Source organism: Gossypium hirsutum, chromosome A01 (assembly GCF_007990345.1).
Source record: "Gossypium hirsutum isolate 1008001.06 chromosome A01, Gossypium_hirsutum_v2.1, whole genome shotgun sequence".
NCBI lineage: Eukaryota > Viridiplantae > Streptophyta > Magnoliopsida > Malvales > Malvaceae > Gossypium > Gossypium hirsutum.
Genome location: NC_053424.1, coordinates 2,851,725 through 2,869,416, shown reverse-complemented (window position 1 = coordinate 2,869,416; position 17,692 = coordinate 2,851,725). Strand labels below are relative to the sequence as shown.

Genomic DNA, 17,692 nt, shown 5'->3' with positions numbered 1-17,692 from the left:
GTTAAGTCGATTAAGACCATGAAGGTCGACCAGTTTGGTTCTAGTAGCGTGTTGGTCAATAAAATCAATTTGAGAATAAAAATTGACCAAACTAACCAACTTAACATGTCACATTCCCCTAACTTTGAGGACTTGATTATAAAATTTTAAAATTTATAAACCAGTATAAAATATGCACAATAGTTTAAGAATGTTTAGTACAGTTAACCCTACAAATATTAGAAGGATTTTTATAAAATTTGTACGTGAAAAGCCATATAAATTTAATTTATTGAATCATACTATTATATTATATCAAATAATAATATATAATATTAAAGATAATTTATTTGATAAAATTATTTTTAATATAAAAAACATTATAATTCATATTATATACATAATACAAATGTGCGCACCAATATTTATATTTAAAGAATAATAAGAATATATATTCAAATATTAAAAATATGTTAAATTGTTTATATTCAAATTTTTAATAAAAAGCTAAAATAGTAAATTAAAAATAATATAATTTTAAAAGCTTAATATTAGCGAGCTATACACATGTTCCGTTTAAAAATATGAATAAATTAGGGTAAAATTTTAGGCTTTTGGAGTTGAATCGAATATGTACAAACATAAAATGTATTGACATCATACTTAAGTCTAACCCAAATTTGCCCTGAATGAGTCGTGAACATCTTTACATGTATGATACTTAAAAATGAGTAAAGAGAAAAATAGATAAAAAAAAGAAAATAATATATTTTTTAAATAAAAAATGATTAATATACTATTTGGTATTCGGGTTTGACTTCAATGTCCATTTTGGTACATAAAATTTTTCAATTTGATACTTGAATTTTTTTTCCAATTAAGTACCAGTTTTTTACTAAATCAAAAGTGTTAAACATTTGATCTAAGTATCGAATTAAACATTAAAGTCAAACTCAAATATCAAATTCGGACAAAATACAGATACCAAATTAGATATTAAAACCAAATTTACATACCAAATATTATATTAAACCAAATAAAAACTTATCAACTTGTTGTCCTTGAGGTAAATCCATTAAAAAAAATGGAAATCTGCAAGTAGAAGTATGAAAATGAAAAAATAGGTCACAAAATACAAGAATAAAATAAGAGGTCACAAAATATGAGAATGAACATGTGGTATCAGACCAACAGTTGAATAATAAAAATAGTTGTTAAAATATTTCTAATGACACGTGCTAACATTTGCAATAGTTGGATTATAAAATTTTATTTTTATAATATTTAACCGTACAAAAGTTACTTAGCAAATCATTTTAAACTTATCAAGGTCCATACTACTATACTGGACTGAAAGATCTGGAAATAGAAAACGAGAGGATTCCGCAATTGTTATTTTATCTGTGGAATGTCGACAACATTTGTTGTAACATGAAAATAACCCCAACAATTCGAGGACTATTCTTATTATTTAATTGTTGGTTTAATTGTCACATGTTTATTTTGATTTTAAATATTTAATTTCCAAAATGAGGAAGCAACAAATAAATTTTTTTTAGAATTTATTAGAATTTATTATAAGATGTCATTATTTTTAAAAAATATTTTTTTATTAGAAAAATGAAAGATTAAATCAAGATTGTCACATGCTGTCATTTTCGGTTCTTTTTATTTTATTTTATTTACTTTAAGTTTAAATACTTTACCTTTCAAATTTTAAAAGTTACATTTATCAAGTAATTTAATCATATTCCGTACTCAATTTTAAGAAATATACTAAACATATTTTATAATTTAAATACTTAATTTTTCGACATTAAGGTGTGTTTGATAAATCATTGAAATTTTTCAACATTTGTTTATTAACTATTAAGTGATAAGTAGGTCCCTATATACTTATCATTTCCCGTACTTTTTCGAGGAAAAATTCTATCTAATAAATTTCATCATGGGTTATCAAACATATTTAAAAAAAAATTAAATAATGAAAATATTAATTTTTAGTTCATTGATTTTTCCCATATTTTATCAAATAAGACTTTAATATAATTTCTGTAAAAAAAAGACTTTAATATAATTTTTTTACCAAAAAATATTAGAATATGATAATTAAATAGATAATTACTTATCGCTTGAAATATATTAAGTTAATTTTAATTTTGTTTTCAAAATATTATTTCTTTATTTCATTAAAAATTAAAGTATTAAAATTTTATTAAAAATAAAATTAATAGTTTATTTACCACTCCTAACAAAAAACTAATTGAAGAACTAATCTAAGAATTGGAGTATCATCGAGGGGCAATTTATAAATAAACCCTATTTCTTAATGCAGTGAATGGTATCCGCATGTTTTTGTAGTTTAGATTCAAGATTTCAGCCTTAAGTCGGTGAAGTGTCACTTTCCCATGCATGTATACCAAAAGCATTTCTCTTTTGATATTTATTTAAAGGTGTTGGTTGATTGATTTGACTCAATTTACAAAAAAATTTAAATTTAAATTTGATTCGAGATTTTTTTGTTACTTAAAAAATTAATGAAGTCAATGGCGGAGCTCATTAGAGATCTATCATGCTCTTTCTAAAATGGCAAAATTTTAATTTAAATTTTTTATAATTTATAAAATTTTAAATTATTAATGGTAAAATTGAACTTTCCTCCTAAAATATGATAATATTTTGATATAACCCTTTAAAATTTATAAAAATATAGGTTATAAAAATGATGAAATTATATTTTTACTATTGTAAAAATATACAACTTAATTCTGTCCCCCCAAATTTTTTTTCTAACTCTACCGCTAAATAAAGTATTAAAAATATATAATATAATATTTTTTTAAACAATTTTATTATAAATTCTGATTATATATATTTTTTTTAACAAAATACCTAGAACTATTTATAATTCCTTCTCAACCCACAAATAGGAGGATAATATATTTTAACGCACTCGAACTCACATCCTCCTATATTGTCAACAATATTCATGTCAATCGAGCCAAGACTCAACTGACACATATAACATATTACTATTAATATATTTTATATTTAGATTTAAATACATATATAATTGAAATTATTTAATATTAATTTTTGCTGGATAGAGCCAATGGTGTTAAAAATCTTTTCTCAAGCTTCGTCCAACATGAGCCGACCCTACCGAATCAAACGGATCGCCCAACGCCTGGACATATTTAATATAATCAAAGGACGACATTAAGGGGTAGGCCCGAAATGAAAAATTACTTCCTTAATCCCTTTTAAAAAACACCAAAAATTTATGTCTATCTAAGGGTGAAATTTCATTTTGATCCTCTTAAAATTTAAAATTCATATTTGATCCCTTTAAAAATAAAAATTTCATAATTTAACCCTTTAAAAGTTATATAAATTTACGTTAATACAGTAATAAATATGCCCTTTCAAAAAAAAAAAAAACTGATTACCCATCTCATGATTCATTAAAAGAATCTAAGACATCTCTCTATTTAACATTAAAAGAACCCCAAAATGTGATCAAATGGTGTCCACATTCAACTTCCAAATCAGCTTATTGATTTATTGTCATATTAAATTAGCTTAATGTTAGTGGGAATGGGGACCTAATTAATTATCATGCAATTTGTTAGGAATTGGCTAAAAAATAAACATTCTTGGCGGCTAACTAATCTGAAATTATGTATATTTATATTTATATGATGTAAAATATAGGAAATATTCCTTAAAGAAAAATCAAAAGGAAGTGTTCCACAAGAAAACAAAAGGAAGTGTTCCACAAGAAAATAACACCAAAAATAGGAATATTATTTAAATATAATATGCATATCATGCATGTTTGGAGAGTGCGGCATTTCAACTTGCTTTCCAGTGGGATCAAAAGACTCGATTAGTATGGGCATTATGGATAATGTAAGAGGATATAGATTTAAGTGCACTAAAACGTATTATTCTCCCATTTATAAATTTGTATTTGATGGGCTTTTATAAGGTAAAAGAATTTGATGGATTATATTTTAAATTTCAATAGAGTTAATATTTATGTTGAGGTGAAGTTTGTTTTTCGCTTGCGAGTTGATTGACTCCTCGATAGAAGATCTTGTCACCATGTTAGCCTTGAATGGCTCATGGAGTAGGGGTGCCTCCGTTACCTTCTGTTGAGGGGTACATCAACTATTACTTTCATTACCACCACTTTGATCATTTATAAAGAGCTAGAATTGTAGTTTTTCATTTTTTGGGAGGTATGACCCCTGCTTGCCCATTGTATTCGCCCTTGGCTATTAGGATGTCCTACATAACATGGCTTGAACTTCTTTTTTTAACATAATATCTAGAATTATCTATAGTCGTTTTTCAATCCATAAATAGGAGGCTAATATACTTCAGTGCACTCAAATTCACGCATTTCTACATTAGCAACAATACTAATACTAGTCGAACCAAAACTTAATCAACTTTTTATATATAAATTTATCATTTTCGTACCAATAAAAATATAATTATATCCTTTTAAATTTAATGTCAAATAAATATGGGTGGATATCATTAGGTGACTATTATAGTAGACCATTTCTGATTTGGTCTTGTGTATTTGACCTAATGCCAACTTTGGGTCCCATTACATATATGTGGTACAAATCTTGGGGGCATGAATCCATTAATATTATAACTTAAAAAAATAAAAATAAAAAACAACAACATCTGAATTTTGATTTCTATTTTTTAAGTAAAAAAAAACATATAATTTAATTTATTTATGGTAAAACCGCACCGACACAAAATATTTTGATTTTATTATTTTCCTCAAATTTGATTTTTTTCATTCCACAAAATTTCAGGCATTTAAATTTTTATTATTTACTTATTTGATTGGAGTTTATTTTATGTAGATATTAGTGGAGTGAGTGTGGATGGAATATAATTTAGAATTTTTTTAATATGGTTTCGATAGTTTCACGTGAATCGTGTCGTAGTTAGAGATGTTCATGAACTAGGACAAGTTAGTTCGAAACATAATATTAATATATTTTATGTTTACTAGATTCTGGCTTGAGCCGAAATACGAGTCTAAAATTTTGCTTAAACTCACTTATATTTGTAAAAGATTAACTCAAGTCTATATTAAGCCCGCCTGTATTATTTTTATTTTTTTTTAAATATTTATATTATTTAAATTTAATATTTAATATAAGTTTACATTAGAGCAGTGTTATATATTTAGTATAAGTTTATTTTTTTAATGTGTTATAAATTATATAATATATAAAGATAACATAATATTAGATATTATAAACTTAAAAGTAAGTCGAGTCAAGTTTAGGTCTTGAGTGTTCAAACTCGAACCCAACTCATATTTTAAACAAACCTATTTTGTTTAGGTCCACTTTTTAAATTTAATATTTTTACACAAACTTGAAGCAAATCTTTAAACTTAAATAGATAACGTCACGGTTCAAAACATTTAATAAAGTAAAGCTAGGTAAGTAGGTAAAATGTTGATTTTTTTCACCAAAAATAAACTCGTAAGATTCATCGACATTAGACTACTTATTTATGATTTTGAACACAAAAATTTGTTGTTTGTTAAGACGTAAGACAGCTCATTAATAATGTACCTTCGATTTCTTGTCTTGTTTCAACATCTTTCTTGTGGGGCACCACACATTAAACTGTTAATAAATTAACATATTTGTTATTAATTAAAAAAATAATAAAATGATGATAGAATTATTCTAAAGTTTTGTTTAGATTATTAAATTATTCGAAAATATTTATTTAAGTCATTTAGTTATTAAGTTTTCTTTTAAAAAGTTAGATTAATAAGCTCAAAACGATAATTTGATAATATATATGGTGGATCAGTACTCATCGATGAGTAGTATATATTTTATATCGAAGTCAATCTGACAATTAGTGTCAAATATTAAAGATAAAAGTTGTTTAAACTTTAGTTTGCAATTTTGTGAAATAAAATAAAATTTCGATTGATATAGACGATGCAAACAAAGAAGGCCATGCAATAACAATTTTAACAGCCTAATTATTTAAATAAATTTTTTTAAATAATTTAATGATTATTTCATAACTTTTTAAAGTTATTACTAACAGCGAACACTTATTTAAAAGAGTGATAAGAGTTCTTATCAAATACTTAGATAATTCTCGTCCCTTCAAAGGTTATAATTTATTTTTGAAAATTTAAAATTTAATCTAAGTACTTTTATTTATAAGAATTTAGTCCTTTTATTTTTTTAATTTATAAAATTTAGATCTAACTATTAACACTATTAAAATGTTTTTGTTAATTTTGTTGATGTGATATTTTAAAATAAAAAAACTCACTTAATAGCCATGCAAAAAAACTGTGTCAGCAATTGGACTTAAATTTTAAAAATTTAAAAAATAGAATGACTAAATTCTTAAAAACAAAAATATAGGATCTAAATTTTACATTTTCAAAAAAATAAGGACTTAATGCATATTTTAACCTAAAATTAATTACTAAAATATCTTACTCGTTGTTCTTCTTCTTTATTTCAAAAGTTCAAGTTTTTATTTGACTGATAAAAAACTACAGTTTTTTTTTTAATTGTTAATTTATATAACTACTCTGTGTTAAATTTCAGATACTATGTCGCTTTCGAGACCAACAAAGAAATAGAAATATTTCTCTCTATATATACATATATAAAATTGAAGAAAGAAACAGCAAAAGAGAGAAAAAGCTACCTATTCTTATTGTTGTTTTTAAGCAGCTTCAATTCCAGTTTCAATGTCTTTCTTCGTCGCCTACCTCTAATCAAATTCCCCTTATATTGGGATATTCCTTTTTATCATTCAATACCCCCAAAACCCATTTCTGAAAATACAGCAGCGCCCTGTATTTTTTTCTAGCCTTTTTAATGTACTTCCCATGGGGTTTAAGCCTTTCTTCTTTGTAAAGCACCCAGATTCGTGAACTTTGCCACAAACCCATTGCTCAACGAGGTTTGTTGTGTTAGATTTTGCTCCTTTTTTGAATTGGGTTTATTGGCATTTAATATTGATTGATTCTGTTGAATGATGCCTGGAATTCGGTATCTGGTTCTGTATGTGGGATGATTTGTTAAATGTAAAGAGTATATGTTGGAAATTTGATTTTCATATTAGTTTATCATTTGAAAAGAAAAAAGTTAAGGGTTTCTTTGCTTTTCTTTTTTGTTTATCCATGGCTGTATGATCATTGGGTTCTTTTGTTTTGGAGAAAACTTGATTCTGGTTCAAGGTCAGATTTTCTTATTAAGCTTGTTTAATGTGTCTACTGAGAGCACTACGTGTTCACAGGAAGAGGACAATATCGGACAAGATAGGTATTGTGTAGGGTACTGAGGAGTTGGTGTAGGGTTGGCTCGACCCCATGACTTATGACATATAGGTCATTCATGGTGGAGGATTCTACTGCTTGAGCTAGCGACCGGGGACAATACCGGTCTTGTTGAGGGTTTTTAACCCGAAACAATGAGCAATATTGGTATATGATACCTTTAATGGATTTAGCCCTATATGTTCATAGGAAGAGGAGTATATCACACAAGTCGGGAACTGTTCACGGGTTTTTGTCTCCTGACTCCACTGAAAGCCCTTGTGGGTTCATAGAATGAGAGTATCTTGGAATGCTTCAACAGGCGAAACCATGGAAACTGAAGAGTTTGTGTAGGTTGGACTCGACCCCATGTCTTATGGCATATAGGTCATTCATGGTGGAGAATTCTACCGCTTGAGCTAGTGACCAGGGACAATACCGGTCTTGTTGAGGATCTTTTAACCCTAAACAGTGTGCAATATTGGCATATGATTACTTTATTGGGTTTAGTCTTTTTTTTAACCCTAAAACTTGGTTGTTTTTCTTTCATTACGATGAATAAATGCAATATTTTGATGTTTTTCGTTGTTAGATGCAGATTGTGTTGTTTTAAGGTCTCTCGGTGTTAGAATGGCGTCTGATCTGAACAGAACCTTGTCGAGGACATACATTGGTCTGCAGTTGTGGGTGCTTATTGTTATTTGCTTGGCAGTGATTTTTTTAGTTATCCTCGGCGTATCTTTATGGCTTAGTTTTCGAAACAAATCCCGAAGGGCTAATGACATTCTTCCTATAAGGCAAGAATCTTATATTTTAGAGGTAATTAAAGAGATAAGTGTTGATCAATTTTCAGCAACCAACGGTGGCCTGGATGCGCTTAATGATAAACTTGGCGACAGAGGTTCGGAAAAGATTCGATTTAATGTAGATAATGAAGATAATCGTGGCCAATTGAATTCTTTTAATCATTTAGAGAAAGATGTTAAAGGGCCTCAACTAGGAGAACAGGAAGGCACTGGTGCGGTTTCCACATACAGACCTACTTCACATCCTTTGACTGATCCTTCACCTTTGTTTGGCCTGCCCGAATTTTCGCACCTTGGGTGGGGTCATTGGTTGACTCTAAGAGACCTACAACTTGCAACTAACCAGTTTTCAAAGGATAATATTATCGGTGATGGTGGGTATGGAGTTGTTTATAGAGGCAATCTGATTAATGGAACTACGGTTGCCGTCAAAAAGCTCCTTAACAATCCGTATGTTGCAGCGAAGCTTTTCTATGGTAAAATTAATCTGTAACTTGTCAGGTTATCCAATACTGATTCTATGTTATTTTTAGGGGACAAGCTGACAAGGATTTCAGGGTGGAAGTTGAAGCCATAGGCCACGTGCGGCATAAGAACTTAGTTCGACTTCTTGGATACTGCATCGAGGGAACTCAAAGGTACCATGTAGTTTTATGTACTCCCTTAAGATTTTCATAGCTGAGGGGGCTGCCCATGTCTTCATAGTAATCTGGGTTGCATACTAAGGAAATAGTTCTTTAATGATTCTTTGTAAATTTTATGCTACGAAATCCAGGATGTTGGTCTATGAATACGTCAATAATGGGAATTTGGAGCAATGGCTCCGAGGTGATATGTGTCACAAGGGATATATTACTTGGGATGCTCGTATAAAGATTCTTCTCGGTACTGCCAAGGCGTAAGTCTGCCTTTAACTAAATCTTAGCTGGTTAATGCTTACATTCGCTTTAAATCTCATTTGCCACTCGAAAACTAAATGTTGCAGGTTGGCTTATTTGCATGAGGCTATTGAACCGAAAGTTGTACATAGAGACATAAAATCAAGTAATATATTGATTGATGAGAACTTTGATGCTAAGATATCTGATTTTGGTCTGGCCAAATTGCTAGGCGATGGGAAAAGTCATATTGCAACTAGAGTTATGGGTACCTTCGGGTAAGAACAATGGCATTCCTTCGCAATCATCTGCCTTGACTGTTTCAACTTTCACTAGTTTAATCATTCCTGTTCTTAGTTGTATCGTTAAGAAGCAAAGAATCATCAGCTAATGCAGTCTTTTCTTTTTCCAGTTATGTTGCCCCAGAATATGCCAACTCTGGTCTCCTAAACGAGAAGAGTGATGTTTATAGCTTTGGTGTTGTGCTCTTAGAAGCAATTACCGGAAGGTACCCGGTAGATTATGGTCGCCCTCAGCCAGAGGTACAGGAACAGCATTTCTTCATCGACATATATTTTATAAAGGCTTTTACATTTATGAGATGTTTCAATCATTATATCCGTTGAACGGTTATTTATCAGGTAAATATGGTTGAGTGGCTAAAGATGATGGTTCAACTCAGACGCTTCGAGGAAGTAGTAGACCCTAACATTGAGACTAGACCGCAAACTAGTGCTCTCAAACGAGCTTTGTTGGCTGCATTGAGATGTGTTGATACCGATGCTGATAAAAGACCAAAAATGAGCCAGGTTGCTCGCATGCTTGAATCAGAGGAGTATCCGGTGCCTCGAGAGGTTCGATTCTGATACTTTACATACGATAACCCGTTAATCACAATCAACTCATCTTTTATTAATAAAAACTGGGTAGAAGATGGTAATTTGTTGCTTTTAGATAAATCGTCCAGTAGGAGAATTTCCAGTTTTGGGTGCAACTGTAGCTTGACAATCCCAAGTTAAATTTCAGGATAGAAGACGCCAAAAGAATCTGGTTGTTAATTCAGATGCTGATCCGGATTCAACTGTAGCTTGATACCTTGGAATGGCCTGTAGTTGAGAGATGGAGGAATATTTTTTCAGAATTGATTTGCAGATTGTAGGTAACATTTGTTTGTGTCCGGAAATAACATCATCACGAGACACCGTTGCCGTAGATTTTCTGTACAGTTCTGTATTGATTGTGTGGTAATCTATATTTTCGTTAATTCGGTTTGGTTTTTGTCCTTAGTTCACTTTGATGAATATTTTGTTACTCCGACCAATTCCTGATAGAACATAGGTGTGTAAGCTATGTTTGCATCTCTAATGTGAAGCCGATAATTAGCCGACGAGTAGTGCTCAAAGGAGGCTGAAGAAGTTTGAACCATTTTTGCGAGGAAAACATTCGGTCACCTACCGTAGAACAGTCTTGAGAAAAAAGAATTGGTGTTTCATTGTGAAAACTTTCGGCTATAACTTTCTTTGGGAGCAAGCTCGAGCTTGACTCAGAAATTCAAGGCTCCATATTCAACTTAAATTCGATCAAATGTCAATTTTTATGTTTGAGTTTGGCTCGGGATTTAATCAAGCAATTTAAGTTTAAGCTTGATTAAGCTAGTTATCGAATTTTATGCTCAGGCTCAAATTCGAGCTTGATTAAACTCATTCTATGTATTAAGAGTAAAATGTAATGTAATAATATAATATATTAAAATGAAGATTTTGATTAGATTCTTAAGTTGTTTTAATTAAGTATTATGATGTTCGAATTCATCTAAATTAATAACTCGAGTATAATTTGATAATTATCTAAATAAGTCTGAATTTTTTTCGAATCTAACTTGAGTAAGTTTGCGGAGCATTGCTTTACACTCTTATCTCCATTGCTTTCTATTAATATCACCCACAAAAGTGGATAGGGAAACACCAAATATTACTACAAAACCATAGTATGATTCACCACACTTCCTGTTCAGTTGATTATTTGGTCTAATTTGTTAGACTATTGATGATTCGGTTAAATTAATCATTAAAAATCTTTTAAAAAAATAAAAATAGCTAAAAAATGGTTCAATAAGTTTTTTAGCCTAATTTAACTAATCCATACCGATTTTTGGGCCAACTATTACTCGATCTAAAAGTGGATCACATTGAACTACTATTCGATCTAAAAAGATTTTCTAAAATCAAACTCGATCTCAACTGCACAAATAACTTATTTTAAATTTTAAAAAATAAAATAGTAAAAATATAAAATTTATTTTAATATCCACGAGTATTTATAGTTAATTTTGTAAAATAATATATCAAAGCTATTTAATTTAGATTAATATGTCAAAAAAACCTTAAGGAAATGGGAAAAAAATCAATTAATATAAACTTATAAATATTATTAAAAATCTAATAAATTATAAACAAATTATAGAATTAATAAAAAATCATTAAATTATTAAAAAATAATAAAAACATTAAAATTATATAAACTTATAAAAATTATAAAAAAAATTCATAAAAACTTGAATATGACCGAATCAATCGGTCTGATCGGTTAGACCGGAATTGACAAAGGTACCAGTTTAGAGAAAGCCATTAGATTAATTGACCCAGGAGCTGGGCAGTTGAACTGGTTTTTTATAATGTTTTATTTAATTAAACTAACTAACCAATCGAACTGGCAAACTAGTGGCTTGATCGACTTGGCCACTAGCTTAATTATACAAAAAAATACTTAAATTTGATTTTGTTTTTATTAATTTATAAAATTTTATTATCCAACTATTACCATATGTCAATATAAAATATTTTGACCAAAATTTTTAAGATCAAACCAATGGTCAAATCAATCAGGTCTATGTCCATCCAATTTAATTCAATAAAATATTAAAAAAATTGATTCAACCACGCGGCTTCCAAATCAACTAATCTAATGATTTTCTTCAAACTAATACCCTTTTTGATTGGTCCAACTGATTGATTCAATCCAGTAAATATATTTATAAATTTTTTATAAGTTTATATCAATTTTAATATTATTAATATTTTTATAGGTTTTAAAGAATTTTGGTACGTTTCTATAAAATTTTAAATATGTTTTATTATTTTTATATTTTTATAATTATTAATTATTATAAGTTATATAAATTTTAATAATATTTTTATAATTTGTATGATTTTTAATAATTTTTATAGAAAAATATTAGATTAAATCAAAAGTTGTCATATCTGTTAATTTTTTTAATGATTAGCGTGGTCAATGATGAAAACCGTTAACGAAGGGTGTTAACGAAGGGAGTTAATTGATTTTTTTATTAATGATATGGGCTTAATTAGGTGAGAATTTAATATAAGGGCTTAATTGATCTTTTTACAATTTCTTAAGGATTTTTTAACATATAAACCTTTAATTTAAATTCGTACTGTGAGAATTTAATATAAGGGCTTAATTGATTTTTTGCAATTTCTTAAGGACTTTTTAACATATAAACCTTTAATTTAAATTCGTACTAATCCAAATTTCTTAAGGAAGTATATGATACCATATGTGCTCAAAAAAATCTAATTAAATTAATGAATTAACTAATAGCATTATAACACATAGGTATTAAATTAAATAATTTACAACATTTTAAGGATTAAATTTGATATTATCCTTTTTTCAATTTTAACCCGCACGGCAAAAAACCGCCCTTTTTTACAATCTCCTTTTACCATTACCCTCCCTCATTTTTTAATTTTCCCTATTTTTATATTATAGGGTTAGGGCACTCTTCGAAGAAAAAAATGTTGCAGAAAACCCCCTTTTTCTCTCTCCAATTTGCGGGAATTTTCGCTGGAGCAACTTTCCAGGTCAACCATGGCTTAATTCTTTGATTTTTTACGGTAAATTTCCATGTTCTTGCTCTGTTTCAAGGCCTGAAAATCTTGAGATTTTCTGTTTAAAGATTGATTTGGAAGATAGGTTTTTTTGGGGGGTCTTTTCATTTGAGTTGATATTGATTTGATTTGTGTATCTGTAAGGGTCTGAAGACTTGAAAAAAATCTGAGATTTTTTTTCGTTCTTGAAGTTGGGTTTTTGGTATTTCTTTGAGTTTGCTTTTGATTATTTTCGATGCGTGTAACTTGATTCTTTGAGTGTTTTGTAGATTTTGTTTCTTGAAATTGCTTCAACTAATTTCAGAATTTTAATGAGGGGATTTCTAAGGTTGCTGATTTTTGACGCATTTTGCCCTCTTTTCCTTTTGTTCCCTTTTTTCCCCCTCTCTGGTTCTAAATCTATTAGCTTTATGGAATATGCTTTAGGGGTGTGTAAAATTGCTTCTTTCTTTTTCCTTGTGTTTTCATTACTGTTTTCTTTTCTTTTTCTCTTCTTTTTTGTTTTCTTCTTAACCCAGGGATTTCTAGGGTGGTGTTGGTTTGACCACCAAAAATGAAAAGCTTCTTTCTTGACCATGTGATTTGTTTATAGAAAACCCCTTTGTATTATTATATCATGTTCACGCCCTTCACTTAAGATTCATCAATAAACAATAGGGTTGTGCATTGTTTCTTTCTCTTGTTTGACTAGTAAAATGAATCTACTTTTTGTGTATTATGCTTCCATCGAATTAGGAAACAAACCTGGTATATTATCTCAGTATTTATGGCAGTTGAAAAATCTTGTTTGGTGGTTTGCTTGGACTTCTCTATGTATTCTTGTTATTCCTGTAGATGTGTATTATCAATGACACTTGGTTTATTGAATTTCAGATTCAAGTTCTCTGCTGAACCGGCATAGTAAAAAAGTCTACAATTTTTTAACTAGAAGAAGCTATGTACCAGGAAGGAGCCCCTGAGTTTGTCATTGATCAGGGATCAATGTACTACCCTACTGCTGCCAACATTGGATACTATTTTACTGGTAATTTAAATGCCTTAAAGCGTATTGTACGTAGATGATACTTCTTGAATCTCTGGCTTATAGTGTCGATTGCATTTGGACAGGTTTTGAATCACCCGTTGAATGGGACGAACACCAGAACATTTTTAGTGCAGATGGTGCAGATGTCCAATTTACAGTGTGTAAACTTATCGTTCTAACTCTATAGTTGATAGCAAATTGCTTCTTAAGGATTTATCATTTTAAGATTTACTTAATGCCCCTTATTCTCTTTTTCAGGGTGCCAAAACTGAAGCTTTGCCTTATGTATATTACACACCTAGCTATGGATATGCACAGTCTCCATACAACCCATACAATCCTTACATATCTAGTGCTGTGATGGGTGATAGCCCATTTGTTGGGGCACAACAATATTACACCTTTCCCCCTTATTCAAACCCTGTAACACCAACCGCTTATTTTCCTGTTGTCATTCAACCAGATGGAATTCCAAACAATTCTACAGAATTTTTGCTTGATACTCGTGCATCAATCGCTAGTAGACCTGATGGAAGGGGAGTTAGACATAACCTTGCTTCAGCATCTGCAGCCTTTTCTAGGAACTCTTCAAAGTCTGCTCCAAATCAGACAGATTCCTTGACTAGGGTATCGGATGGACAAAGTAAACATTCTGCAAACCGTGGGAATTTTACTGATAGTTCCAGTCCAGCTGCAGCACGCACTCAACAGGTTCATTTGCATAGTTTCTGATTTGAACTTATATTGAATTAGACTTTCTTGAATTTTGATCATGTTTGAAGTTTCTTATCTAGTGATCATCTTTGTAGGGTAGAGTTGCTTCTGGGTCCATTCAGTCAATTGGCAACATTCCTGGTGGGAAACTTCCATCTCACCATAATCAATTAAAAATGGATCTTCCTGCTGGTAATACCTTTTCTGACTACGGATCAAGTGCTCCTGGACGCGGTGCACTGGATAAGCTTCGACCAAATATCTCTGTTGGAAGGGTTTTGAATGATACGCATGGTTACCCAGATACATTGGGAGAACAGAATCGAGGCCCCAGAACCAACAGATTGAAAAATCAATTCATGGTTAAAGCCTACACAACTAAAGCAGGAAATTCTGATGCCGAAGGGAACATCGTTATCTATACCGACCAATATAACAAGGATGATTTTCCAATTGACTATGTTGATGCGAAGTTCTTTGTAATAAAATCATATAGCGAGGATGATGTACACAAGAGCATGAAATACAATGTTTGGTCATCCACACCCCATGGCAACAAGAAGCTGGATAGTGCTTTTGAAGATGCACAGAGAATAGCTGCAGGGAAACCTAGGGGCTGTCCAATCTTCCTTTTCTTTTCTGTGAGTTCTATACCTGTCTCAGTATTAAGGGACTTTAGACTTCTAAGATTTTTATTAAATGGAAGTGGTCTGTGATTTCTGATATTCATTAACCACTGCAATGTGGTATTTTGTATGCACAGGTTAATGCCAGTGGACAATTCTGCGGTGTTGCGGAGATGATTGGCTCGGTTGACTTCCAAAAGGATATGGATTTTTGGCAGCAAGATAAGTGGAGCGGAAGCTTCCCTGTCAAGTGGCACATTATTAAAGATGTTCCAAATAGCCACTTTAGACACATCATAGTAGAGAATAATGAAAACAAGCCTGTGACTAATAGCAGGGATACGCAAGAGGTATGTTTATTCCAGGATTATATATAATCTTGATAAAATCTGCATATTATTTTGTCTTATAAAATGTCTTCTCAACTCCAGATAATGTTCAAGCAAGGTGTGGAGATGATGAAGGTATTCAAAAATCATACGATGAAGACTTCTTTACTTGATGACTTTATGTACTATGAAAATCGTCAGCCAATCATGCAAGAAGAGAAGGCCAGGCTACTAATTAGAAGCTTTCAGAGCCCAGTCCAAGCATCGACATTGGATACTGCCTCTAAGCTAAAGTTTGAGCTACATCTGAATGACAATGAGAAAGCTACCAAGCAAAGCGATCTTGACATGCTGAAGAGAACTGTTCCTTCTTCTAGTCAACAGGTTTCTTTTGGTTCTGATATAATTAATGCAAGAAACATGAATGATAACGTAGATCAAATCTCAGTTGTGGCCAACAATGATGCTTCTACTTTAAAGATTGGCTTGCTCACTATAAATTCAAAGCAGGACGAGTCTAAACCCTCTGTAGATGCTGATGCTGTTGAGACGGTAACAGTAGGATCTATGCCAGTGAAAGTCAATGGATTTACTGAATCATCTGGTTACCTAACATTTGGTACTCTTCCTCATAATCCCAAGACCTTACAGCCCGAAGGAGGTACTGCTAAAAAGGGTAGTAATCGTGGTTAGGCTGATGATTAACTGGGGGCTTATTTTTTTTTCGGCTGGAATAACTGCAACCCGGTAGTTATGTGCATTCTTGACTGTTGTAAAACTGAGTGTATCAGCATACTCATTGTTACAGGATGGTTAAACGAAATACTTGGTTCAGGTCAGCTTTTTGCTGTTTTTCACCCCACCCATTCGTTCCTCACTCTTTTGACTTACAAGCTGGATTCCAAATCCATGGATAAATATACTGACAGACAGACAGACAAGACTGTTTTTTTAGTTTTGTTTTGTTTTTCTTTTTTTTGTTTTGTGAGGAGTAAGAGGTGCTTTTCAATTTGCTTTGGTGGGAAAACAGTGTAATCTTTGTTGTTTTTGCACTTCAATATTGAACGTGAAAGAAAAAAAATCTGTTTGGTTTTTTGCAAGATATTGTATTTCCAGTGTTCCCTGTTGGAATCAAATGTATAATGTCTCTTTCTTTTCTTTTTAAAAAATGAAATCAGAGATCTTAGTTGATTCTGGGAGCCTCCTTTTATTTGCTTGGACGATGATGATTCTTACAGGGGTTATGGTGATTGTGATATTCTTGCAGGGTAAATTTGTTTCTTAATTAGTATTTGTGTTTCAATATATGTTGTGATTGTTTGTTATTTTCTTTATTTTGCTATTATATGTATGTATGTATTTATATATATGCTTCAGTTTCATGCTGCAAGTAGCCTATGTAAGCATGCTTGTAACGGTAGGCACCTTATATATGGCAGCTTCAACCTTCTGGATGAGTAATAAAATGTTTGGTGGCTATTAAGCGATGTTTCAAGTTCGGATCTTACTGGTGGAAATGGAGAAAAGTAAACGTTGGTTCTGTTTTCATTTAGGGATCCAACTTGGTTATCAGATATCGGAAACTATAGGATCTCATGCCATATTCTAGGAAAAAATTATAAATCCAAAATTTTTCAATGATTGTTCTACTAGATCCATATATCTCTATGCATCTGCTTGATAAAATAGATCATCCTTTACTATCATATTGGACAAGCATACCTAGAATCAATATCCTAGAAACTATTGAGAGGCTAAAATGGATACAAGACCTTTAAATGCTGCAATACACAAAATGGTAGCTCACTTTGTTTGGACCTTGGATTTGCTTCTCCCACTGTTCGAGGATGCCTATGAACGCCATCGTACTGCTTCCACGGAAGGTATTTCTTTCATTCTTCAAGTATTTCCAAACTGCCCTCGAAAACTACAATTTCGATTCTGAACTTCGATACAAAGTTTGATTTTTATTTTTTATTTGAACCCTTGATGTAGTATGTGAATTATGTTGAATTATTGATTGTGCATGTTCTGTAATAGCAATAGGAAGATGGGATATGCTTTTTCAGGTAAAAGGAAC

General features: G+C 30.9%; 2 protein-coding genes across 6 annotated transcripts; both read left to right on the top strand.

Moving 5' to 3' along the window:
• Nucleotides 1-6,646: 6,646 nt before the first annotated feature.
• LOC121203697 (probable receptor-like protein kinase At5g18500) lies at nucleotides 6,647-10,775 on the top strand. 3 transcript variants are annotated; one of them, XM_041074140.1, is made up of 9 exons: nucleotides 6,647-6,969; nucleotides 7,535-7,828; nucleotides 7,923-8,580; nucleotides 8,664-8,768; nucleotides 8,906-9,028; nucleotides 9,116-9,286; nucleotides 9,421-9,550; nucleotides 9,650-9,862; nucleotides 10,035-10,775. In XM_041074140.1, the coding sequence occupies exons 2-9, from the start codon at nucleotides 7,813-7,815 to the stop codon at nucleotides 10,098-10,100; spliced, it is 1,482 nt and encodes a 493-aa protein (XP_040930074.1). In that variant the 5' UTR covers nucleotides 6,647-6,969; nucleotides 7,535-7,812; the 3' UTR covers nucleotides 10,101-10,775. The 3 variants fall into 3 exon arrangements, with proteins under 3 accessions (XP_040930074.1, XP_040930073.1, XP_040930071.1); XM_041074139.1 differs by having other exon boundaries at nucleotides 7,917-8,580; XM_041074137.1 differs by having other exon boundaries at nucleotides 7,306-7,828; nucleotides 7,917-8,580.
• Nucleotides 10,776-12,763: 1,988 nt separating this feature from the next.
• On the top strand, nucleotides 12,764-16,803 carry LOC121203689 (YTH domain-containing protein ECT3). Of its 3 annotated transcripts, none has more exons than XM_041074131.1 (7): nucleotides 12,764-12,925; nucleotides 13,793-13,943; nucleotides 14,027-14,100; nucleotides 14,202-14,654; nucleotides 14,753-15,298; nucleotides 15,421-15,633; nucleotides 15,715-16,803. In XM_041074131.1, exons 2-7 carry the CDS (start codon nucleotides 13,856-13,858, stop codon nucleotides 16,303-16,305), a joined length of 1,965 nt encoding a protein of 654 aa, XP_040930065.1. In that variant the 5' UTR covers nucleotides 12,764-12,925; nucleotides 13,793-13,855; the 3' UTR covers nucleotides 16,306-16,803. The 3 variants fall into 3 exon arrangements, with proteins under 3 accessions (XP_040930065.1, XP_040930063.1, XP_040930067.1); XM_041074129.1 differs by having other exon boundaries at nucleotides 12,785-12,892; XM_041074133.1 differs by lacking the exon at nucleotides 12,764-12,925 and having other exon boundaries at nucleotides 13,787-13,943; nucleotides 14,027-14,104.
• Nucleotides 16,804-17,692: the final 889 nt, after the last annotated feature.

Bases quoted from the DNA above. Each gene is read 5' to 3' on its own strand.
- LOC121203697 (XM_041074139.1), top strand. The intron at 8,769-8,905 runs GTACCATGTAGT...TACGAAATCCAG, and splicing joins TGCATCGAGGGAACTCAAAG to GATGTTGGTCTATGAATACG. The intron at 9,287-9,420 runs GTAAGAACAATG...TTCTTTTTCCAG, and splicing joins AGAGTTATGGGTACCTTCGG to TTATGTTGCCCCAGAATATG.
- LOC121203689 (XM_041074131.1), top strand. From the start codon at position 13,856: ATGTACCAGGAAGGAGCCCCTGAGTTTGTCATTGATCAGGGATCAATG. The intron at 13,944-14,026 runs GTAATTTAAATG...GCATTTGGACAG, and splicing joins CATTGGATACTATTTTACTG to GTTTTGAATCACCCGTTGAA. The intron at 14,655-14,752 runs GTTCATTTGCAT...TCATCTTTGTAG, and splicing joins CTGCAGCACGCACTCAACAG to GGTAGAGTTGCTTCTGGGTC.